At 43.3% G+C, this 26191-nt stretch overlaps 1 protein-coding gene across 2 annotated transcripts in view; it reads left to right on the forward strand.

The window, feature by feature from the left end:
• PTPRA (protein tyrosine phosphatase receptor type A) overlaps window positions 1-11308 on the forward strand; it is a 127275-nt gene extending 115967 nt beyond the window's left edge. For both annotated transcript variants that reach the window (XM_077280292.1, XM_077280291.1), the window contains 7 exons: window positions 1650-1743; window positions 2111-2187; window positions 7173-7307; window positions 7480-7605; window positions 8509-8660; window positions 8739-8874; window positions 9017-11308. In XM_077280292.1, the coding sequence (XP_077136407.1) occupies window positions 1650-1743; window positions 2111-2187; window positions 7173-7307; window positions 7480-7605; window positions 8509-8660; window positions 8739-8874; window positions 9017-9091 (795 nt within the window). In that variant the 3' untranslated portion in view covers window positions 9092-11308. The remainder of the gene's footprint in view (window positions 1-1649; window positions 1744-2110; window positions 2188-7172; window positions 7308-7479; window positions 7606-8508; window positions 8661-8738; window positions 8875-9016) is intronic.
• Window positions 11309-26191: the final 14883 nt, after the last annotated feature.

A 26191-nucleotide genomic window follows, 5' to 3' on the forward strand; every position in this document is an offset into this window, starting at 1 on the left:
GTTATCTACTGTATATAGAGGTGTTATCAGTCATTGTACAGGAGGAGGAGGTGAGCTGTGACATCACCTGTTGTGAATGGTGGATCCTGTGTGATCTACTGTATATAGAGGTGTTATCAGTCATTGTACAGGAGGAGGAGGTGAGCTGTGACATCACCTATTGTGAATGGTGGATCCTGTTATCTACTGTATATAGAGGTGTTATCAGTCATTGTACAGGAGGAGGAGGTGAGCTGTGACATCACCTATTGTGAATGGTGGATCTTGTGTTATCTCCTGTATATAGAGGTGTTATCAGTCATTGTACAGGAGGAGGAGGTGAGCTGTGACATCACCTATTGTGAATGGTGGATCCTGTGTTATCTACTGTACATAGAGGTTTTATCAGTCATTATATAGGTGGAGGAGGTGAGCTGTGACATCACCTATTGTGAATGGTGGATCCTGTTATCTCCTGTATATAGAGGTGTTATCAGTCATTGTACAGGAGGAGGTGAGCTGTGACATCATCTATTGTGAATGATGGATCCTGTGTTATCTACTGTATATAGAGGTGTTATCAGTCATTATATAGGAGGAGGTGAGCTGTGACATCACCTATTGTGAATGGTGGATCCTGTGTTATCTACTGCAGAGGTGTCAAACTGCATTCCTCGAGGGCCGCCAACAGGTCATGTTTTCAGGATTTCCTTAGCATTCCACAAGGTGCTGGAATCATTCTGTACAGGTGATTAAATTATCACCTGTGCAATACAAGGAAATCCTGAAAACATGACCTGTTGGCGGCCCTCGAGGAATGCGGTTTGACACCTCTGATCTACTGTATATAGAGGTGTTATCATTGTACAGGAGGAGGTGAGCTGTGACATCACCTCCTGTATATAGACATGTTTGCCTACTGAAAAGTCACAGACCGCTACGTCATCATCTCGTGAGACCGCAATGCATGGAGCAGTCACCGGAGCGTCGCGAAGAGCAGGAAAGGCCTGTTCTGGATCCGAGGGGCCGACTGACGGCGAATATATAACTATTTTTTATTTTATTTAATTATTTTTAACATTAGATCTTTTTACTATTAATGCCGCATAGGCAGCATCAATAGTAAAAAGTTGGTCACACAGGGTTAATAGCAGCGGTAACTGAGTGCGTTATACCGCGGCATAATGCGGTCCGTTAACGCTGCCATTAACCCTGTGTGAGCGCTGATTGGAGGGGAGAAAGGAGCGGCCATTTTTTTGCCGGACTGAGCCCGTCGCTGATTGGTCGTGGCTGTTTTGCTACGACCAAACAGCGACTTGGGATTTCTGTGACAGACAGACAGAAAGACGGAAGTGACACTTAGACAAATATATATATATATAGATAGATAGATAGATAGATAGATAGATAGATAGATAGATAGATAGAGAGATATAGATAGATAGAGAGATATATATATATATATAGATAGATAAAGATATATAAATAGATATATAGAGAGAGATATGTATATAGAGCTATATAGATATATAGATATATATAAGATACATAGAGAGAGAGATAGATATAACATTTTTCAATTTTCTATTTTTTACAATGCTATACAACCTGATTTCGCCCCCGATTTCTTCCAGTGACCGTTATATTTTTTGCTCTTTTACTTCTCACAGAAATTAACGTCCATTAAAATTCAGAACGACAAGATGAGGACGGGGAACCTTCCCGCCAACATGAAGAAGAACCGGGTTCTGCAGATAATTCCTTGTACGTCTCGCTGTCTCCGGGTCTCACCTTTGCAGATTAGTATTAATATGTTGCGTGCATGGTTGGTTTTAGAGGGGGGCAAAATCGGCAGTTGCCTAAGGTGCGCATATTCATAGGGGCTCGGTAGCAGTCATTTCATACCAGCGCCAGTCGGGTTGACAGCGGCTGGGATACCTCTTATATGCTAAATTCTGGTCACTAGATTCCTGGAAATCCTCACTGCTGGTGGGAGTGGGAAATGCATTATATTCCCCTAAAATTAGGAAAATTGTTTTCTATTGGGGTGCAGATGTGGGGGGCAGGAATCGCCCACTCCCTAGAAAATAATTTATTTTTTTTTACCTTTTATTTTTTTCTTTTTGACCAGATGAATTTAACAGAGTAATTATACCGGTAAAGCGAGGAGAAGAAAATACAGATTATGTAAATGCCTCCTTCATTGATGTAAGTACCGCAGCCTCTAATCTGAGTGTCGTACATAGATTATATATCTACACCAGATATTTTATACAAAAAGAATAATTAGGGGTTTTTTAAGCAATAAAAAAAAATCTTGCTAAAAGTTGTGTGTGTGAAAGTTGAGACGGCGTACGTCCCGATCACTGGGAGAGCTGCTCCTGCTGCCGACACTGATCAGTCACTCCTCAGTCTGATCGGTGCAGGGCAGGAGAGGAGCCACCAGGACACTAACTCCTCAGTAGTGATCAGTCACCGGCCAGGCAGGAACGTCTGTGTGTGGTGGTATATACACTGGAAGTGAAATGATTGTGTGCTAATGTAATGTCCAGTGTGTGTATGTAGCAGGGCAGTGTATGTAGCGGGGTTGGATGTAGCAGGGACGTGTGTGCATGTAGGCATGTAGCAGGGGTGTATGTGGGCGCGCGGCCTCATTCGTGTAGCAAGGCTGTGTGTGCAGGCTCATGCATGTAGCAGGGCTTTGTGTGTGTGCTTCCTTATACATTTAGCAGGGCTGTGTGTGCGGGCTCATGCGTGTGTAGCAGGGCTGTGTGAGTGCTTCCTTATACTTGTTGCAGAGCTGTGTGTGCGGGCTCATGCATGTAGCAGGGCTTTGTGTGTGTGCTTCCTTATACTTTTAGCAGGGCATTGTGTGTGTGCAGGCTCATGCATGTAGCAGGGCATTGTGTGTGTGCTTCCTTATACTTTTAGCAGGGCTGTGTGTGCAGGCTCATGCATGTAGCAGGGCTTTGTGTGTGTGCTTCCTTATACATTTAGCAGGGCTGTGTGTGCGGGCTCATGCATGTAGCAGGGCATTGTGTGTGTGCAGGCTCATGCATGTAGCAGGGCATTGTGTGTGCGCAGGCTCATGCATGTAGCAGGGCTTTGTGTGTGTGCTTCCTTATACTTTTAGCAGGGCTGTGTGTGCAGGCTCATGCATGTAGCAGGGCATTGTGTGTGCGCAGGCTCATGCATGTAGCAGGGCTTTGTGTGTGTACTTCCTTATACTTGTTGCAGAGCTGTGTGTGCAGGCTCATGCATGTAGCAGGGCTTTGTGTGTGTGCTTCCTTATACTTGTTGCAGAGCTGTGTGTGCAGGCTCATGCATGTAGCAGGGCTTTGTGTGTGTGCTTCCTTATACTTTTAGCAGGGCTGTGTGTGCAGGCTCATGCATGTAGCAGGGCTTTGTGTGTGTGCTTCCTTATACTTTTAGCAGGGCATTGTGTGTGTGCAGGCTCATGCATGTAGCAGGGCTTTGTGTGTGTGCTTCCTTATACTTTTAGCAGGGCTATGTGTGCAGGCTCATGCATGTAGCAGGGCTTTGTGTGTGTGCTTCCTTATACTTTTAGCAGGGCATTGTGTGTGTGCAGGCTCATGCATGTAGCAGGGCTTTGTGTGTGTGCTTCCTTATACTTTTAGCAGGGCTATGTGTGCAGGCTCATGCATGTAGCAGGGCTTTGTGTGTGTGCTTCCTTATACTTGTTGCAGAGCTGTGTGTGCAGGCTCATGCATGTAGCAGGGCTTTGTGTGTGTGCTTCCTTATACTTTTAGCAGGGCTGTGTGTGCAGGCTCATGCATGTAGCAGGGCTTTGTGTGTGTGCTTCCTTATACTTTTAGCAGGGCATTGTGTGTGTGCAGGCTCATGCATGTAGCAGGGCTTTGTGTGTGTGCTTCCTTATACTTTTAGCAGGGCTATGTGTGCAGGCTCATGCATGTAGCAGGGCTTTGTGTGTGTGCTTCCTTATACTTTTAGCAGGGCATTGTGTGTGTGCAGGCTCATGCATGTAGCAGGGCTTTGTGTGTGTGCTTCCTTATACTTTTAGCAGGGCTGTGTGTGCAGGCTCATGCATGTAGCAGGGCTTTGTGTGTGTGCTTCCTTATACTTGTTGCAGAGCTGTGTGTGTGCAGGCTCGTGTGTAGCAGGGCTGTGTGAGTGCGAGCTTATATGTGTAGTATGGCTGTTTTGTGTTCTGGCTCATGCGTGTAGCAGAGCTTTCTCTCCTTTCATCCGTCCCCACCGCTGCGGCCAGATCTCCAGTCACGTCCTGCGGCTTGGGGCTGATTGCTGTATTGAGTGCGACCACACGGTCCCCCCATTTATCTGTGTTATATTTTATTTATGGCAGACTGATTGGTGATTACCCCTTCCCTTGTTGTAGGGGTCAGTAATGTGTGCTTGTTCTGCATCGGTTGGGTGTTTGCCATTTTTGAGTTGTTTACAGCTCCGAAATAGAAGCGTGATTTATTTATCAGCATGGTGTGTGGTAATCTGCTGGTATTTGCTAAGCTGGTTGCTCCACGTTTCTGTAAGAGAAAGCGAGTGCTCGGCATATTCTGTGCGCTACCCCTGCTATCACTTGAATGTGTTTCAAAAAGGAATTAGTCAGAGTCCTCCATATTTCATGTGACTATGCATAGGTGAAAAATCCATCAAAATAAAAACCAAAAAGTTGGGTTCCCTTAAAGGGGATCTGTTACTTGCCATAAATATGTAATACTTTTCTCCTGGTGTAAATGCCGTTGTTCCCCTGAATCCGGCGCTGTGTTTCTTTTGTTTCTGCGCCTCTCCGTTCCTGAGATATGGCCTCCTCTTTCCTTTATGTAAATGAAGTCATTTAGATAAGTGGGTGTGGTCATTTCTTCTTGAGGACCACGCCCAGACTAACATTCTAGTAAGAAGAGGCCATATCTCTGGAACGGAGAGGTGTAGAAATAAAAGAAAAACATCACTGGATTCAGGAGAACATTGGAATTTACACCAGTTTAAAAAAAAAAACATATTTATGACAAGCTATGTTTTCCCTTTAATTTACTATTTTTAATATTTTTGAAAAACTTTTAGGTCCCGACTTTGGAAAATCCTGACATATCATCTCAGAAATGCATGTTTCATGAAAAAATGTTAAGCTCCACCCACTTGTTGTTTAATTGGACTAGAAATTATATACAAATTTGATTAATGTGAGTCCAGACACTGATGCAGGATTTGGGGGGCGCAGACCCTGTCCTGTATGCAGAGGCAGTCGTAGTCCCCCTATGATCTAACTTTTGATGCCCTTTTAAGCTGATCTAAAGCTGTAAATGTTTATGGAAAATCCCTTTTAGGCACACCCAGACATTTGTGAGTCGGATAATGTTATGTTGCCCAACTCTTGAAGGAGCTGAGGATATTTTGTACATATTTTTTCTCTTTTTGTTTTTTATACTTCAATCTTATACGTAATGTATTTGGGGCTTAAAATAATTTTTTTATTGGCTTTTATAAGAAATTTTGCAGCTTTTGCCTTGTACAGGCTCTTTGTTTCCCTCCTCATTCAACTTTAATGTACTATATGGTCTTAAAGGGAACCTGTCACCCCGTTTTTTCCGTATGAGATAAAAATACCGTTAAATAGGGCCTGAGCTGTGCATTACAATAGTGTATTTTGTGGACCCTGATTCCCCACCTATGCTGCCGAAATACGTTACCAAAGTCGCCGTTTTCACCTGTCAATCAGGCTGGTCTGGTCAGATGGGCGTGGTGACATCGCTGTTTCTTCCCACAGATCTTGCTTATCTGTACGTTGGTGGCGTAGTGGTTTGCGCATGCCCAAGGTCCCGAATCCACTGCACAGGGGAGGGAAAAGAGCGCGATCTGCGCTATTCCCCTGGTGATCGGTGGGGACGGCCATCTTCCTGTGGCCGCGCGTGCGCAGATGGAGCGCTCTGCTGCCTGGGGCTTCAGGAAAATGGCCGCAGGATGCCGCGCGTGCGCAGATGGAGATCGCGGCGGCCATTTTCCTGAAGCAGAGTTCGCATCTCGGCTTCAGGATAATGGCCGCCGCGATCTCCATCTTCGCACGCGCGGCATCCCGCGGCCATTTTCCTGAAGCCCCGGGCAGCAGATCGCTCCATCTGCGCACGCGCAGCCACAGGAAGATGGCCGCCCCCACCGATCCCAGGGGAATAGCGCAGATCGCGCTCTTTTCCCTCCCCTGTGCAGTGGATTCGGGACCTTGGGCATGCGCACACCACTACGCCACCAACGGAAAAATAAGCAAGATCTGGGGGAAGAAACAGCGATGTCACCACGCCTATCTGACCAGACCAGCCTGATTGACAGGCGAAAACGGCGACTTTGGTAACGTATTTCGGCAGCATAGCTGGGGAATCGGGGTCCACAAAATACACTATTGTAACGCACAGCTCAGGCCCTATTTAACAGTATTTTTATCTCATACGGAAAAAACGGGGTGACAGGTTCCCTTTAAATCAGCTGAGAGGAGCTATGACAGATGAATGTAACAAACTCTCATGCCAGAAGGAGCCCACTGACAAATTCTCAGTTAACTCATTCTGCAGCCAGCAATAGTGTACAGTGCACCACAGAGGCTGCAGAAGGCAAACGTTGCCATTGGGTCTCATTGCAAATTTTGCACCAATTCTTTTTAGCACAAAGTAAATGCATTTTAGTAAAAAAAAAAAATTGGTGAACGATCCCTTTTAAACGGATATTTATCTATTTACGTTTTCTATATATTTAAATTTTCCTTTGTCATTTACGTTTCATCCATATTGATGATCCTGCACTAATGCCTTTGCCCTGCTGACAATACTGGGGGTGGTATTAGTCGTCCATCCATAGTTTATTGCTCCCTTTCTCCGCGTTGTCACAGGTTTGCACCCCGGGGACCTCACAATGATTAAATGTCCTACAGATTATTGAAGTGGTGCGGCCGCTGGCATCTCCCTTGTGGGGTGTTGCCCTTTCCTTCCCGTTTGTTTATGGTAAATCTTACATTTGCTTCTAAGACTATATATTGAAATATTAACAAGGGCTTAATATTCGGAGGAGGGGGTCTTTACGGTAAAAGTAAATGGCAGCAGCGATGGCCATTGTCCTACTTCTTTGCGTTGTGTGGTGACCTCTGCTGTTTTTGGCCCTGACACGGGGGCGCTCTCTCACATTTTTTTTTTTGCATTTGCTTTTTACAGGGCTACAGACAGAAAGACTCGTACATTGCGAGCCAGGGCCCATTACGTCACACCATGGAGGATTTCTGGAGGATGATTTGGGAGTGGAAATCCTGTTCTATTGTAATGTTAACCGAGCTGGAGGAAAGAGGACAGGTAAGGGTTAATCAAAGGGGTGAAAAATGCCACCATCCTCTGATAATCATCTTCTGTTCCTGAGGAACATTTATTAATGGCTGATTTTCTATAAACTGCTGTGATCTCTTGGTTGTCCGCCTCCTCGGGGGCGTGGAGCTGACCGTACATTCTTATTCCTGTGTCCTTACAGGAGAAGTGTGCACAGTATTGGCCGTCAGAGGGCGTCATGTCACTTGGGGATATCACTATAGAACTGAAGAAAGAGGAGGAATGTGAGAGCTACACAGTGCGAGATCTACTGGTCACCAACACCCGGGTGAGAACGCTCACAAGGTCTGGTAGAGGTCTCTGCCCCTGTCATTGGGGAGATTGTCTTTTGGGGCTTCAGCCGGTAAGCTGCACTTTTCCTTGGTCCTTCAGCACCTGGACTCCACTTCTCTTTTGAAGCATCTACTGATGGACTTCATTGGTCTTTTGGGACCTTGGCAGGTGAACTCCCTTTTGGGGCTTCAACAACTGGACACTCATGTTGGACTTCGACAACTGAATTCCACTAGTCTTTTGTTCCCTCGCCTGGTGAACTCCATTTGATTTTTCTTTGTGGCCTCCCATGAGGGGTCTCCTTTTATCCTTTTTTTTTTTTTGCACCTTAGATGGTGGCCTCCACTTGCCTTTTGGAGCTTCACCAAGTGGAACTCACTTGTCCTTTGGCACCCTGCCAGGTGGACTCTGCTTTTCCTTTGGTGCCCCGCCAGGTGGACTCTGCTTTTCCTTTGGTGCCCCGCCAGGTGGACTCTGCTTTTCCTTTGGCGCCCCGCTAAGTGGACTCTGCTTGTCCTTTGGCGCCCTGCCAGGTGGACTCTGCTTGTCCTTTGGCGCCCCGCCAAGTGGACTCTGCTTGTGCTTTGTCGCCCCGCCAGGTGGACTCTGCTTGTCCTTTGGCGCCCCGACAGGTGGACTCTGCTTGTCCTTTGGCGCCCCGACAGGTGGACTCTGCTTGTCCTTTGGCGCCCCGACAGGTGGACTCTGCTTGTCCTTTGGCGCCCCGACAGGTGGACTCTGCTTGTCCTTTGCCGCCCCGCCAGGTGGACTCTGCTTGTCCTTTGCCGCCCCGCCAGGTGGACTCTGCTTGTCCTTTGCCGCCCCGCCAGGTGGACTCTGCTTGTCCTTTGGTGCCTCGTATATCACTTTCTATTAACTATTACTTTTTTTTATCCAGGAAAACAAAGCCCGTCAGATCCGACAGTTCCACTTTCACGGGTGGCCGGAGGTTGGGATCCCAACAGATGGAAAAGGGATGATCAATATCATCGCGGCCGTACAAAAACAGCAACAGCAGTCCGGGAATCACCCGATCACTGTGCACTGCAGGTGAGTAGAAAAGCTGCCTCTGCCAACACTGGCCCATGTTCTCCGGGAGGGCTAATGTGCTGGTGTTTGTGTCCGCAGTGCTGGCGCTGGGAGGACGGGGACGTTCTGCGCCCTGAGTACAGTCCTGGAGAGAGTGAAAGCTGAGGGAATTCTAGACGTCTTTCAGACCGTGAAAAGCTTGAGGTTACAGCGGCCACACATGGTCCAGACACTGGTAGGTCCTTGGTTTCTTCCTTTGGAGCCCATTTTTGGGGAGATACGGGGTGGTGGTTGGAGTCAGAGCGATAATGTCCCTTTCACTGCCTTTTTTTGGGGTTGTCCTGATCAAGAAATGAATTGTGACTTTCCCATTACAGGAGCAGTACGAGTTCTGCTACAGAGTGGTGCAAGAATACATCGACGCCTTCTCGGACTACGCCAACTTCAAATAAGAAGCCGGCGGAGGACGCGACCGTGGCCTTTAATATTTTGTAATATTCTATTTGTTAATATCTAGATCAGTGTATATATCTTAACTGTTTTAGAGGATTGGTACAATGTGCTTTATATTAGCTGGACATTTTATATGTAGCAAAGTGATTAGTGCCGATAGCCATTTAGGATTTTTTTTTTTTTCATTTTTTTATAATTTGAATACAATAGCTTGATGTTTTGGATTTTTTTTTTTTATATATATATATCCCATCCCCCATTTGTTCATTGGCATTGACACTAGCTCCATCTCTAACCTGAAAGGAAAAAGCCTTTGGAAGCTTTTTTTTTTTTTATTAATTTTAAGACTTATGGGAAACACAGCAGCATCATAGGCGCCACATTTACCGCCGTACATCATGAATTTCTTCTGTAAATAATTATATAAATAGAAATTATATCATAGATTTTTTTTGTATTAAAAGCGAAAAAACAAAAAGATGAGATGAAACTATCGGTGTTGAGATTATTGATACTCCGTTAACGCGAGGCCTCCATTTGTGACGGAGGCAAGACTTGCGGTGCTCGTAAGGGTCAGGGGGGAAAAAAGGGGGTGTCAGACACCAGTTGTAACCTGAATATGCTGCTTTGTATCGCATAGGGCTAATTCTTATCTTACATTCCAGGCATTGAAATAAATACCAAAACCCAAGTCATCTTTTGCTCCTCCATGCTCTATCAGTTTCTCACAACATAGCCAGTTATTTTGTCAGCTCCAAATATGATGACAAGGCTATACTTTTGTAGTACACAGTAACCTAGGGTAAGGTGCAAGGCTGACCATAGCAGTCACTCTTAAAGGGGACTTGTCACTGCATAAATATGGACTGTTATTCACTATTGTGAATGCCGCTTTTCTCCTGAATCCGGCGTTGTTTTTCTTTTGTTCCCATGCCTTTCCTTCCCTGAGATATGGCTTCTTCTTCCCGCTACAGAAATAGTCTTTTAGGCTGAGGGGGCGTAAACCCTTTGTAGAATCAACATAAAAACGGACCACGCCCACTTCATCCTAGATTTATATACAGACAAGAAAGGCCATATCTCGGGAACAGAGTGGGATAGAAACAAAAGAAAACACCGGATTCAGAAGAATGGTAGTATTTACACTACATGAAAAAATACACATTTATGGTGAGTGACAGGTCCCCTTTAAATCCATTGGAGTCAGTGTCATGGACAGCTACTGTCCATCATCAACAATTGTTCAATATCTGAAATGATGGCATCATTCTGCACATTGATCAAGCTGACAAAATGACTGACCTACGGCCAGGCTGTGTTCATGTCCATGTCAAGAAACATCCGTGAAGGTCTAATTTTCATGATTTTCAGAAGTTGGACTCGACTTTGTCCGTTGATGTAACCCACCATTTTTATTAAATTTCCACAAGTTTTAGACAGAACTCTCTTAACTGAAGGTATTCCTCGTACTAATGTCACTAGAGCTAGACGTACAGACTGAAAGAAAAAATTATTGGAAGATTTTGTTTATTGCCATGATTTGCTGACACAGAAATCCACTTAAAGGGCAACTCCTATCAGATACAAAAAATTCTACACATGCAGGTACAATTTCTTGCCCATAAGGGATGGTGTTACTATACTTAGTCCTGGTGTGGTAAAGATATGATTTGGAAAGTGTTTTATGGGTAGTTATTAGTACTGAGTGAATGTGCCTGAATAAGGTGTTATCGGAGCATGCTCGTGTGCTGAGTGTCTTCAGCATGCTTGAAAAGTATGTTCGGCTCCCCACGACTGCATGTATTGCAGCTGTTTGACAGCCACAACACATGCATGGATTGTCTAACAAACAAGCAAATCCCTGCATGTGTTGCAGCTATTGAACAGCCGTGAAACATGCAGTCGCGGGGAGTGGAACATACTTTTCGAGCATGCTGAAGACACTCTGTTAGCACACGAGCATGCTCAGATAACACCTTATTCAAACACATTCTTTCAGCACTAGTAGATGTAAGTAACACATTTTCTATTTCCGGACATTTTACTGAAGGCATTGAAATTACTATCCGCTGTAATCGGAGTTGCCCTTTAGTGTGCCCAGCAGTGACGATAATTTTACCTGAAATCTTTTTGTGGCACCTTATGTTTTCTTTGTTGTTTTTTTTTAATTGACCTAAAGTATCAGTGATAATAAAAGTGAACCCACTGCTGATGTACAGAGCTGTGGCCGGGGTTCCTAATGTCTGTATGCTGATTCATTGGTATTTGACATGTGACACAAACCGCTGGAGGTTTAGAGGAGATTCCTGATCTGTACAGTCTAGTGCACACATCCCACCTTGGGCGCCAACTCTGACCAAGGAGTTTTCTGCTTCTTCCTCCTGTGGAGGTCACAGAGGGATTCTGCACATGAACCTTCAGATGACATTAACAGTAGTGAATCCTTCACATATGTAGTTTTCTCCCCTAAACTATTGGCTTTTGGGTAAGACATACTGGGACTTAAAGGGGTTGTCCAGGATTTAGATATCGATGACTTATCCATGGTGGGGGTCTGACATGCAGCTACCCCATTGATCAGCTGTTATCAGTGCCAGAGGTGGCCGGTTGTACTTGGTGCACAAAGCCGGAGCCACACAGCTCCATACATTTTGTAGTGGTTGTTCTTAGTACTGCAACTCCACTCCTATTAAAATTAATAGGATCTAATCCGCAGTACTCAAGAATGGCCACTAGTTTGTGTATGGCGCTGTAGGTGTCGGACCCTTGCCAGTCTGATAATGGTAACCCATCTCGAGTATAGTCCTCACCCAACACCTCGAGGGGGTGACCTGAATGTTGGCGGTGACCAAAGGAAATGTAACCAAATCGATAGCACTTAGCATATGACACAGTCGGTGGTAACATTTTTTTTGTGTGTGTTTTTATATAATTTCTTTTTTTTTACCTATAGCACTTTATTTTTTTGGGGGGGAGGGGGTGGGCAGGGGGATGTGTTTGATCTAATTTTTGCCTGTTTTTTGCTATTTTAACTCAATTGGTAGTGAGAGCGGGGCAGGGGGGAATGTGTCTGATCTAATTTTCCCTTTTTTTGCTATTTGATCTCAATTGATAGTGGGAGGGATACAAGGCTTTGCACAGTATGGCATCAGAAGAAAAGGGAAGGGACTTGAGGGGTCATTTCTGTGAAGGCAGGGTACACTGTAGGGTTTTTGCGCTTTTTTTTTTGCTCTGATCCTTTGTTCTGCCATATTACAGACCGATGTATGAATCCCTACACCGTGCCTTCATGGTCAGTCAGCTACAGGCTTATCTAATGCATTGCTTCTGGACATCTTCTGTCCTGGACCGCCTTAATTCGTTTTCTTTGTTTTTTGGGTGCAGCTTTTGTATGTGGGTCTTTTTTCTTTTTCTTTTTCTTGATTCAACTGATTTTGGAGCATTTCTATTTCAAGCAGAAACGACAAGAATTAACTTGTCTTCTTTTTCCACATAAAAAAAATAAACAAATGAAAAACAAACCGCCATGTTCGCACTGTAGATGTGAAATAAAAATAAATATAAATATATATATTTATATATATATAAATAAAAACTCTATAAATCCCCTTTGAATAAGCTCCCTTTCAAAGGGGATTTATAGTTTTTATTTGGATTTTAGAGCAGAATCTGCTCCCAAATCCACATATGTAAACTGTGTGAACATGACCTCTAGGATATGTTTCAGTATCTGCATCAAAGAGTATTTAAGGCGTTTCTTGATGGAGCCTTTTGTCATGGAAGCTGATTCTCTTCAAAATCCACAATCAAATACCACTTCAAATACTTTTTATGGTTTTTTTTAGATGCCGCAGCTTTGCCGTCGGATTTCCATAGTGGCTATATGTTGCCAGAAGAGCGGACAGGCCACTTCTCTTAGCTTTGGAATCCTGAAGTGACAAAAGAAACAACACTTGTACTTTGCTGTGCATGTTGTTCCTTGTTTTTGGGGGGTTTCTTTGTGCTTTTTCCTGCGGTTTCCAGTTGGAATTCACCTGAAAAAGAAGCTGTTTGCACATGGCAAAAAGGCTCAGTTAGAAAATATTTGCCCAAAAACTCATGCACACAGCCTAATGTAGATTAGCTTCAAAATCCATGTCAGGAAACTCAGAATTTTCACGTGGATTATTCTGGATGAAAAATCCCCCCACAAAAAAAAGTTTCAAAAATTAAGTTTTTCTAGTGTTTTTTTTTTTTTATACACTGTTTTTGTGCCTCAAGAATTAACTTGTTGCCCCTTTTCCACATAGTGCCCATGATGCTGTTTTTTTTACTATTTGGGTTTCTTCTTGGAAATAACAGGAAGCTTTTTCCGGGAGGATTTGAATCCGTTTCTTCTTGTTGATTTTGGAGCCAAACAGAATGTGAACCAATCCCAAGTGTTGATACATTTTCCGTAAAGATGCTCCATAGAGTTCCCCTTTTAAGTAATTTTTCTTTCTTTTCTAGCTCTTTAGTAAGACTTAAGGTTGTGTTGCTCTGCTCCCGTCGCTCCGATGTTGCCCATCAGACAAGCTTTGATGTGTAAATCCCGAGTCCTACGCTCGGTCAATATAACCTCAGATCCATTTTCAGAGGTATTTACGTGTCTCTCCACCTCTGACGGTGACCCGGCTGCTCGTATTGACTAAGCTTCACCAAAATCCGATTGCTCATTCTCCAGCTTAATAGGTCGTAATCGGCAAACACATCAATGTAATTATCATGATCTATGGGAGATGAGCAGAGCCAGATAATGAGGTCAGACGGAGCTGCTTTGCATCGCCAAGTGCCAAGAAACTCCCACTATGTGAATTTCACTTTTATCTCTATGTAATTTTTTTACTTTTTTTTTTTCTTTAATGACTTTTTATTTTTTTTAATTTTAATTATCGTTTGTAAATAATTTTTTAGATCTGTTCTATAGCATTTGACTTTACATTAAAGCTTGTGGACACTTTCAGGAACTTTTTTATTTTTTACACTTAAGCCTTGTTAATAATTTTGCACTGTTCAGCTTTGCTGTCTGCAGAATGAGTTAACTGAGAATCCACCAGTGAGCTTGTTTGTTCTGATGGAAAATGTAACTTTTTTGCTGAGCTCCTCTATGCTGATTTATAACATCATCAAGGTTCAGCTTTGATGTGGTCTATAAATCCGTAAAGAGGAATGTTAGAAAAAGTCTCTTCTCCGAATGAGCTCGCTGGCTGATTCTCACTTAACTCAATCTGCAGCCAGTAAAAGCCGAACAGAGCAAAATTCTTAATGGAACCCGATTTACAAAAATGGCTCCAAAGCTATCAATATGCGTTAAGGTGATGTACAAAATAACCTTTCTTCCAAAAACAGCTCCACCTCTGTCTACAGATTGTGTGTGGTATTGTAGCTCATCACTTCTTTGGAGCGCAGCTGTAATACCTGACCACAACAGATGTGGCGCTGTTTTCTTACTCGCTTCTCACCAGAAAGTTTTGTTTGTTTTTTTTTCTTATTTTTTATTAATTTTTCTATTTATTTTTTTTTTATAATTTTTTATTTTAGGGTTTTTAAAAGAAATGTGTTTTAATTGTAACAACTCACATTCACAATCAGGTCCGTGCAATTTACGATTGATCACCAACATAAAAGTATATCATGAGAACACATGGATAGATTTCCGGGGAGCCCCGTACTCGGCGGCGGTCCAGTAGGACCATTTTAGCCCCCCATTCGGTAGGCGCCATCTATGTGACGTCACCCAATCCGCCGGTGTTTTGGAACTTATGAATGGACTGAACATTCCGTCAAAGATTTCCATGATTAACTTTGTATTTTGTTCCCTTTTTTGTTGTTTAACTGTTGTGACCTTTTTCCTTTTGTACCATGTGAGCCGCAGTTTGGGTTTTCGGATGCAGTTTTAGCTCTGTCCATCCTCCGCATTAATCCTGACATCAGATCATGCTATTAATGGTGTAAATAAAGGCTTGTCCATTCCCTGATTTTCGGGAAGTCGCTCAAGCACCAGGTTTTACTCTGAAATAAATGTGCTCATTCCAGAAAGACTTGTGTGAGTGTCGGCTTCTTTCATCTGGAATTTGCAGGGTTTTTTTTTTATTGTGCATGGATACGTGGCTCCAAATTACAGAGGCATCCCGCTTAACGTCAGTTCAAACTCACTTTTTTTTTATAATTAGGGGGTTTGCCCTTTGACTGTGCCATGAACCCAGTTTTTTTGGGTGGGGGGGGTTAACATTTTAATATACAGACGAAGCCCAACATGTTCCTATTATGTCTTCCATTTCTGTCTGCATCCAACATAACAGCAGAGAGGGCAGTGCTATTCTTATCTGCTAAAATTACATTTCCTAGCAGCACTTGCTTCTCCTCAGTGCTGCAGGCCCCTTTTTCCATCTGCTGTGTATTCCCCACTAGTCCCACCTATCTGTGTCATCAAGCTAATCTGTGCACTGTCAGTACAGCACACTGCGTGCCGGATGCTTTCTTCTGCTGTGTACATCAGTATAGCTACCTCTGTAGTTTTACACCGTTATCTGGTTCTAGCAGAGACCAACTCTCCTGCAGTTCTCCACAATGGCAGTGCGGAGCTGTGTTTGTTGCCTGCTGCAGACAGATTAGTTTTGTGTAACTGCAAAAGTTTGCTATATTGATGCATGTTACGGTTGCAAATCATTGATCTGACTTCAGGAGGCATCAAACACAACTCAACTCAGCCCTGTACACAGAGATCTATACAGCAGTCTCCTTCCTGTCCACTGTATATACAACCTATCCTGTGGCATATCTCTCCTTTTAGCTCATCAGCCCCCCTGTATACAGTCCATCCAGCAGTATGTCTCTCCTCTCAGCACCCTGTATACTGCCCATCCTGCAGTATATTTCTTCTTTCTATCCACTTTAGGTACAGTCCATCCTGCAGTGTATTTCTCATCTCAGCCTGTATACACTATATCCTGCAGTATATCACTCCTCCCAGACCCTTGTATACAGATCATCCTGCAGTATATCTCTCCTTTCTGTCCCCTTTATATACAGCACATCCTGCAATATCTTATTTCTGCCTTCTTTATATACAGCCTATCCTGCAGTATTTCTCTACTTTGTCCTTTATATATAGCCCATCCTACAATATCATCCTCTTTATCTCCCTTTTATATACAGCCCATCCTGCAATATCTCTTCTTTCTGTCTCCTTTATATACAGCCCATCCTGTAGTATTTCTCTCCTTTCTGTCCCCTGTATATACAGTCCATCCTGCAATATCTTTGTCTCCTTTATATACAGTACAGCCAATCCTGCAGTATTTCTCTCCTTTCTGTCCCCTGTATTTACAGCCCATCCTGCAGTATATCTCCTTTCTGTCTCCTTTATATACAGCCCATCCTGCAATCTTTTTTCTTTCTCCTTTATATACAGCCCATCCTGCAGTATTTCTCTCCTTTCTGTCCCCGGTATATACAGCCCATCCTGCAGTAGATCGCCTCTTTCCGTCTCCTTTATATACAGCCCATCCTGCAATATCTCTTCTTTCTTTCTCCTTTGTATACAGCCCATCCTGCAGTATTTCTCTCCTTTCAGCCCTCTGTATATAAAGTCCCATCCTGCTTACATCGCTCTATTATCTGCTTCCCACTATCAGCCTTCCGCAGTGTAATGAAGGAGATTCCACTAATTTCCATGACATCCTCCCTCACAGTAGAAGTTTCTTTCCTCCATTGTATGAAAACTACTAAGAGAGACTGCATTGCTTAGGATCATCTAGGACCCTGGAAACTATAGGATGGTTGTAATGGGAACTTAATGGTAAGTAAAGCCTGGAGGAGTCTCTTTAAGGAGCTGATATATCCTTTAACAGTGCAGATTTAAAATATGGGTTATATTGGCACAAATTATTAAATATATGTACAGTATGTTATTATAAGACCATATAGTGATTTTGGAAATTTACCTTTATTTTGTTTATTTTTTAAGTCCCTCTTTTCCTTCTGGACACACTTCTGAACGATGTTCCCATAAGGCTGCATTCTCATTGTCGTGCTTATGAAGTAATACAGGCTTTTTGTGCCTCAGTCTGCCACCATATTACTTGGGAGCACTTTCACCGAAAACTATTCAAAATAAGAATCGGATGGTACAAAACACTTTTTTGGATTAACTTATAAAACTGGGTCGAAAGCAGAGTCACATGGGTGTAGAGTGGTCCTCTATAGATGGCCATTTAACCAATTACAGCTCAGCTTTTCTTGCCTAAACTGCCGTGGAAGAGTGCGCCAGTGACTATAATGTGCCCCAACTTCTGGAAACCACCAAACTTTACCAATGAACTTAAAGGTTTTGGTTGTTTTTGTACAATTTCTTTTCATTAGATGATGATCTGATTGTGGTGGATCACAACTGGAACCCCTCAGTCCATGGAGAAACCGGCCGCATTGGTGGGGACTGAAGTTCTCAGAATCGCTGATTCTTCCAAAGACACTTTGTGGCCGCTCCGTAATGGACTCCCTTACCCACTTTCATTAACTTTTTTAATTACAGGGGGAAAATTTAAGTTTGCTCCAAAGTGCCACCTGCGTAGACTTTTCTAAACTCTCCTGAACTGATTGACTGCGTCTTCAGACTTCGAGAACTGAATCACATACATGTAATTGGTATCAATTCATCCTCTGTGTTTGCGCTGCTAAAAATAAGTCATCACGAGGAAGCTGTTGTCAATCTGCGGCCTTACAGCAACCTGGGAATTATCGGCTGCGTGCGCCTGTTGTAACAGATATTGACAACTCGGTGTCTCTGGTCTGATGCATGTAAAGCCGCATCTGCCACTGGCCTCCACCATTGGCTCAGATAAAGGAATAGTAAATAGCAACAGAATAATCCATCACCTCTTCAAACAAACTTTCTATGTAGCAATAAAGCAGGCAAGTCCCCGGGGAAGACGGCAGCAGATGTGCCTTAAGGCTAACAGATTACACTTGCCTTAGGAAGAGGAATCAATCAGAATTGTTAAAGATCTTTAGAGCATTGTAAATAGACTCTCTGACAAAAATTCGGGGGTTATTTGCTGGATTGGAAAATTCCTGCACAGGCTGAGAATCATTAAATGTTTGGATTGCAAAAGGAAGGAATTAAAGGAAAAATCCCATCATCACCGTCGTTACATCGATGATCTTATAGGAATTGAGAACTAAAATGGAAATGATTAAATCTATTAGTTATTTATCTCCCATGATACTGTGTAAAATGCACATACAAACTTCACGTTATGAGGCTGGGTACCCACGATCTGGAAGTTGGAGCATTTTAGATGCAGCGAACAAAGTGCTGCCGTCTATTGAACGCAGGTAAGTCCACATGTGTTCGCTGATTCATTCGAATTTACTGCATTCAAAACATTCTATTGATGTAATTTGTCTTGCGGAGAGTAGCATTTCTGCAAGGGAAACTGACATGCTGCGGTCTTCTTCGCAGGTGATCCGCCGGCATCTGTGGACGCCTAGTGAACATGATTTCTAGAAATCCTATCCACTATGCTGTCACAGCTGGCCACTGGATTTAATGCCTAAATATGCAGCGTCAAACCCGCAGCAGTACCTGACCGTGGGCACATATCCTTGTCTTTCCCCTCATGGGTGGAGCTTATTTGCTACAGAGGGAATTGAGCCTGTGATTGGCTGGCACCTGAAAGAGTGATGGTAAAAGAAGCCTTTGACATATCAGATTCAAGACAAGGTATACTATGGACAAATGAGGCTGACAATGGTAGATCTCTATTTCTATTCCATATTTCCTGGAGCCTGAGTAATCAAATATGTAAAATTATCTTTCACCCACGTGAATAAATAACTACACCCTTACATGTAAGGGGGGGTTCTCTCCTCCTGATGACCCCAATGAAGCTTACGGACATCATAGAGAAAAGTCCAGATCTCCCGACCCACCAACACGAGGGCCATTAACAAGCAGTAATGCATTATGAGAATGGATTGCTAGATTTCCCTTGTAGTGGCTGCTACATAGACAAGTCATGTCTTCATCTTGCAGAGGTCTCGGGAGCGAGATCTGGTTCTCGATCATGTATACCGAGGAGTTCAGTAAATATGCAATATTAAGGGATCTCTTTAAGGGGGAAAATACTTTTCCATACATGTGAATGTAATGTTATGAGCTTTTATAATAGAAACAGTCATAATTCCGCAATCAAGTAAGAAGGCGCTCATCTATTAATACTTGAGGAATTTGTGTCGAGTGAGTCCATATCTGCTCACAGCTAAATCCAATGCTCAGCAACTCAAGTCATGTGCACTGAGCTGGAAGCTGCCACCACCTGTCCATGCCTCACCTGAAGCCTGCCCGGCAGGCACACAACATGTGACGTGCCACCAATGAGACTCATCCTGAGATGCCAACCACATCAACTCACCCCTACCTGTCTTTACTGCCAGATATTACAAGGCTTGATATTGAATGGGAAATCTACATCCAGGACCAAAAAAATATAAAGTTACCAGAACACGGTCACCTACAATTTACGCAGATCCAAGACATGAAAACGTCCAACAGATGTGTTTCCATCATAAATTGCAGGACAACCTTTGGGCATTTGGCATCACCGAGATAACAGATGTACTTACCCACTTGTATGACGTGAGTCTACTGACCAGAAAGACAGTGCGTTAACAAGTCTGCAGATTTTGCCAAAGATTATATTGAGCATGTACCAAGAAATAATCATTTCTGAAACAAAACAAGAGAAATTCACAGATTACTCTTAGAAGTATTAAAGACCATGTTTTCTTTGTAGAAATATAATGGGTCTTGGGTTGTAGCCTTCACACAACGGGCAGCTTTGGCTACCCATCTCCACTGATGGCCACCATTCGTCTTATCCAACTCCATGCCTATACCAGCCCCAAAGTCTTAGTTTCATGGGTCACTACTGAAACCTGCCTATGTGCACTCAGGTCCTAGACAAAGGTACCGAGCCACGAACATTCGAGGACCACATAGGTAAAGCTCTGTTCACATTTAGTTTATTCCCTATATTTTGTGTATGTGCCAGGAAAGCCTACGGCACTTACTCTGAAGGTATCCATATCGCCTCATTTATTTGGTGCATGCCAAGAGTATCCTTTAGCATATGCTGGGTCCGTATACATTGTCAAACCTGAGCCTTTTGTCTGAGGAGGAAATATGTCATTGATGCTTAAAAGTTAACAGTGGGAGCTGAGCGTAAAATCTTGGGTTTGGGATGGACATTTCCACTCTGGACAATAGTTGTAGATGGAGTGTCACTTTAACTTCTTCAAGAATTAAAATGTTTACTTTTTCTCGATTTAGGGGTGGTCTTCGTACTAGACCTAGACCCATAACGCTCTATCTAGACTCTGCACTCACTCCCAATGTGGTTGGGCGTAAATGGAACCTGCATGGTCTGTTCATCGTAATTTCAGTAGCCTTCATAAGTAAGTGATCAAATGGCCTCCACCTGGTACCTTACGATGCTCAAAAGTGACATGAAGTCTATTGAAATCTAATCTCCCCCCTAATGCCTCCAAAGCACCAAGGACCGATCATCAGAAGTCATTGAGGCTTAGACATGCCCAACTCTTCGAAGCCTTTATTGACCATTATGGCCACTCCTTATTGGGATGTTGTCAAAGATGTCAACTACTGAAGAGTTCTTCAAGTGAACATCCAAAATTATGGTGAATTATGGTCTTCTGTAGCTGTGGTCCTGTATGGCATTCATAGCATGCAAGAGAATTGGGAAAAATCTAGTCAATCATAGGAAGGGGGTTTGGTTCTGAGAAGCCTTAAGTTTTGATGCCCAAGAATGTCGTAGATCATAAGAAGTCTATGGTTTCTCTAGCTGCCGATGGGCCATAAGCAGCGGGCAAGACTCCTAACAGTGTCATGACTCCTCCAGGACAATAGTGGAGCAGGTTGTCATTTGGATGCTGCTCTGTGATGGCCTTTAAGAATAGCACCAGTGTATGTGTGAAATATGGAGCCGTGACTTGCCCTCTGTAACGAATCAGTCTCTGCACTACGCTGCAGAATATGTTAGTGCTATAGAAATAATGTTCATTCTGAATGTGGAAGAGTTGGGCTTGTGGAGCAACGGCTCCTGGTTTATTCACACATACGTCATGTCAGGTGCCTACAAGTCCCATGCTGTAAAATATTCATGGCTCCTTGTTTGCTCCTCTGTCAGATCATTTGATATTTAATCTCGTCCAGGAACAAAAACTTCTGGGAATTGTAGGACAAACATTAAAAATGAATGTTTTTCAGACTGACAGTCCGATCTGTGACATCTATCGACTTTGGCTATCCTATTTCTGATCATACTCCTACTACGACCATGTCCAACCATGAAGCCACAGATCTTCTGATGTGAGGTCACAGCATTAAAGGTGATGTTTCAGACCTAGATTAAATAATGATCTTTTTTTTTTTTTAATTCGTTTATTAATTTTCAGAATAAATCATACAATACACACATCTGCATTCATGTCCATCATTATCAATTGTAAAATGAAGTACACATAATTACAGTATATCACCACATTTAACACATCGCAAGAATACAAATAGTGTATGTCAATCACTTATGCCTTATAAAACTTCTACGATATAACATTAACTACCTGAACTACCATTAGTAGTGCGCCGCCAAATAGAAAATTCCACATAAATTTCACCTTTGTAAACAACGTCCCCGAACCCATAAACCCCATTTCTTACATAAAGATTAAATTATTGTAGACTATAAAGTATGACAGGAGGAATTCCATCTGCCCCAGATCTTCTCAAATTTACCTGGACATCCTCTGTTCTGGTATAGTGTTCGTTCATATGGGATAATTGAGTTCACCAAATCAACCCAGGCCCTGAGAGATGGACAAGAACCACCCATCCACCGTAACGCCAACACCTTTCGTGCCATAAAGAGTGCCTCTAGTAGAAAAATCCCAGTATAATGGTCCCAGGATTCCGAATCCCACACCCCGAATAAGCAGGTCAATGGTTCAAGTGGGACAGGGATCGACAATAGAGATGTTAAAGGGACTCTGTCACCTGAATTTGGAGGGAACAATTTTCAGCCATAGGGGCGTGGTTTTCGGGTGTTTGATTCACCCTTTCCTTACCCGCTGGCTGCATGCTGGCTGCAATATTGGTTTGAAGTTCATTCTCTGTCCTCCATAGTACACGCCTGCGTAAGGCAAGATTGCCTTGTGCAGGCCTGTACTACGGAGGACAGAGAATGAACTTCAATCCAATATTGCAGCCAGCGGGTAAGGAAAGGGTGAATCAAACAGCCGAAAACCCCGCCCCTATGGCTGAAAATTGTTCCCTCCAAATTCAGGTGACAGAGTCCCTTTAACAATGTTGTCACCTCTTTCCAATAATGAAGAATAACAGGACACTTCCAGATCATATGAACGAAATCTGCATCTCGTGAGTGACACCGCAAACAATCCGATGAATGTAGGCGATCCATTTTAAAGAGACGGGTCGGAGTCAGATAGGACTGGTATATGATATACAACTGGGTCATCCTATTATTAATTGATGGGGAGACTTTAGTTGGAGATTCCAGAATATCTTCCCATTCTTCTTCCAGTACATCAGGAAGAAGTCCCTCCCACTTCCTTTTAATAGAGCTTATGGTAGACCCCACGGACAGCAGATATGTATATAAAGAGGAAATAAGTCCCTGAGGACCTTGCGAATTTAGGATCCCTATTAAAGGCAAAGATGAAATAGCTCGACCTGTACCCACATTCTGCATGTGCGATTGAAAGGCTGACCTTAATTGTAGATAACGGAAAAATTGAGATCTCGGGATATTATAAATATTTTGTAATTCTTCAAAGGATAGAAAAATCCCCTGATTATGTACATTGCCCACCGAGAGAACACCATATGAAATCCTAAAGTCAGCGGACGGGTGATTCAGTAATCCCGGGAAGTAACTGTTGTTCCACAATGGCATCTCCGCTACTATATCTACGAATTTAATGACCTTTTTTATTTGTCTCCATATTAAGCGTGCCAACCGGAGTAAAGGTAACAGCCGAGGGACACCGACTCTCTCCAGCTCCAAAAACCCCAATGGACAATCAGTCCGGGCAGAGTGGAGTAGGTGGCTCTCAGAGTTAGGTAAAAGACTATTGGGCATCCATTTATTTATCGCCCTAGCCTGCCCGGCGAGATAGTATAAGTAAAAGTCTGGCAAAGCCGCCCCGCCTCCCTGTTTCGGTCTCTGTAAAGTAGATAGTTTAAGTTTAGGCCTGGTCTTCCCCCATATAAAGGACGTAATTAAGGAGTTTAAAGTCGCAAAGAAGGATTTAGGTATTGGCACAGCACTATGCTGAAGGCAATAGCTTAACTTGGGGAGTAATATCATTTTGATTAGATTAATACGACCCGCAACAGAGAGTGGGAGTTTGTTCCAGGTTGCAAATTTAGATTTGACCAGATCCAATAATGGGTAAATATTAAGTTGTAAATCCAACTGACTATGTTGAGACATGTGGATGCCTAGATAGTTAAAGGTAGAAACAATGGGCAGCGACGAGAGAGCCTCGAGACTCGGCATTGGGGTATGAGAAAGAGGCATCAGAGCAGATTTATCCCAGTTTATATTAAGCCCGGAGAATTTACTAAATTTATCTATAGTCGTTATTACTTGCGGCAGCGTTTCCTTTGTGTTATCCATAAATATCACCATTAGGCTACGTTCACACGTTCCTTTTTTTCATCCTTTTTTTTTCAGGTCCTGTTTTGAAAAACAGCAGCTAAATTCAGCGCTAATTTTAGCTGCGGTTTTTCATCCTTTTTCTTCTGCGGATTCCACTGCGGGTTTCCAAATGCAGTTTCCTATTGGGGCTGCTGGAAACCCGCTGCGGAATCCGCAGAAAGAATTGACATGGTACTTCTTTTTTCTGCAGGCAAAACCGCTGCAGATTTGCCTGTGGAAAAAAGGATCGTCGGCACAGCGGGTCCTGTTTTCCATTGGGTTACATTGTACTGTAACCTACATGGAAAACTGCTGCGGATCCGCAGTGCAAATCCGCTGCGGATCCGCAGCAAAAACCGCACCGTGTGAACATAGCCTTAGGGTTGAGCGAAACAGGTCGGCCATTTTCAGAAGTCGCTGACTTTTGGCAAAGTCGGGTTTCATGAAACCCGACCCCTGTGTGGGGTCGGCCATGAGGTCGGCGATCTTCTGAATCTGGTATCGGAATTCCGATATCGAGTTCCGATATGTTTGCGATATCGGGAATCGGTATCGGAATCCATATTTAACCCCTTCACCCCCAAGGGTGGTTTGCACGTTATGGACCGGGCCAATTTTTACAATTCTGACCACTGTCCCTTTATGAGGTTATAACTCTGGAACGCTTCAACGGATCCCGGTGATTCTGACATTGTTTTCTCGTGACATATTGTACTTCATGATAGTGGTAAATATTCTTTGATATTACCTGCGTTTATTTGTGAAAAAAACGGAAATTTGGCGAAAATTTTGAAAATTTCGCAATATTCCAACTTTGAATTTTTATGCAATTAAATCACAGTGATATGTCACACAAAATACTTAATAAGTAACATTTCCCACATGTCTACTTTACATCAGCACAATTTTGGAACCAAAATTTTTTTTTGTTAGGGAGTTATAAGGGTTAAAATTTGACCAGCAATTTCTCATTTTCACAACACCATTTTTTTTAGGGACCACATCTCATTTGAAGTCATTTTGAGGGGTCTATATAATAGAAAATACCCAAGTGTGACACCATTCTAAAAACTGCACCCCTCAAGGTGCTCAAAACCACATTCAAGAAGTTTATTAACCCTTCAGGTGTTTCACAGGAATTTTTGGAATGTTTAAATAAAAATGAGCATTTAACTTTTTTTTCACACAAAATTTACTTCAGCTCCTATTTGTTTTATTTTACCAAGGGTAACAGGAGAAAATGGACCCCAAAAGATGTTGTACAATTTGTCCTGAGTACGCCGATACCCCATATGTGGGGGTAAACCACTGTTTGGGCGCATGACAGAGCTCGGAAGCGAAGGAGCGCCATTTGACTTTTCAATGCAAAATTGACAGGAATTGAGGTGGGATGCCATGTTGCGTTTGGAGAGCCCCTGATGTGCCTAAACATTGAAACCCCCCACAAGTGACACCATTTTGGAAAGTAGACCCCCTAAGGAACTTATCTAGAGGTGTGGTGAGCACTTTGACCCACCAAGTGCTTCACAGAAGTTTATAATGCAGAACCGTAAAAATAAAAAATCATATTTTTTCACAAAAATTATCTTTTCACCCCCAATTTTTTATTTTCCCAAGGGTAAGGGAAGAAATTGGACCCCAAAAGTTGTTGTACAATTTGTCCTGAGTACGCTGATACCCCATATGTGGGGGTAAACCACTGTTTGGGCGCATGGGAGAGCTCGGAAGGGATGGAGCGCCATTTTGAATGCAGACTTAGATGGAATGGTCTGCAGGCGTCACATTGCGTTTGCAGAGCCCTAATGTACCTAAACAGTTAAAAAAAAAAACACAAGTGACACCATTTTGGAAAGTAGACCCCCTAAGCAACTCATCTAGATGTGTTGTGAGAGTTTTGAACCCTCAAGTGTTTCACTACAGTTTATAACGCATAGCCGTGAAAATAATAAAAAAAAAAATGTCCCCCCAAAATGATTTTTTAGCCCCCAGTTTTGTATTTTCCCAAGGGTAACAGGAGAAATTGGACCCCAAAAGTTGTTGTCCAATTTGTCTTGAGTACGCTGATACCCCATATGCAGGGCCGGACTGGCCATAGGGCAGTTCTGGCAAATGCCAGAAGGGCCGATGGCAGTAGTGGGCCGCTCGAATGTGCCGCTGTCGGCACACTCCCCACGCTATCGCGGCACACTCCCGGCCCCGCATTCAACTATACCGGCGTCATAGACGCCGGTACAGTTGAATGCAATGATGGAGGAGAGAGCGTCTGCTGACGCCCCCTCTCCCATCATTCCCCGCTCTGCCTGCCGCTGACACTGCGGGTGCGCGATGACGTCATATCAT

The sequence above is a fragment of the Ranitomeya variabilis genome, chromosome 1 (genome assembly GCF_051348905.1).
Source record: "Ranitomeya variabilis isolate aRanVar5 chromosome 1, aRanVar5.hap1, whole genome shotgun sequence".
In the NCBI taxonomy this organism is placed as follows: domain Eukaryota; kingdom Metazoa; phylum Chordata; class Amphibia; order Anura; family Dendrobatidae; genus Ranitomeya; species Ranitomeya variabilis.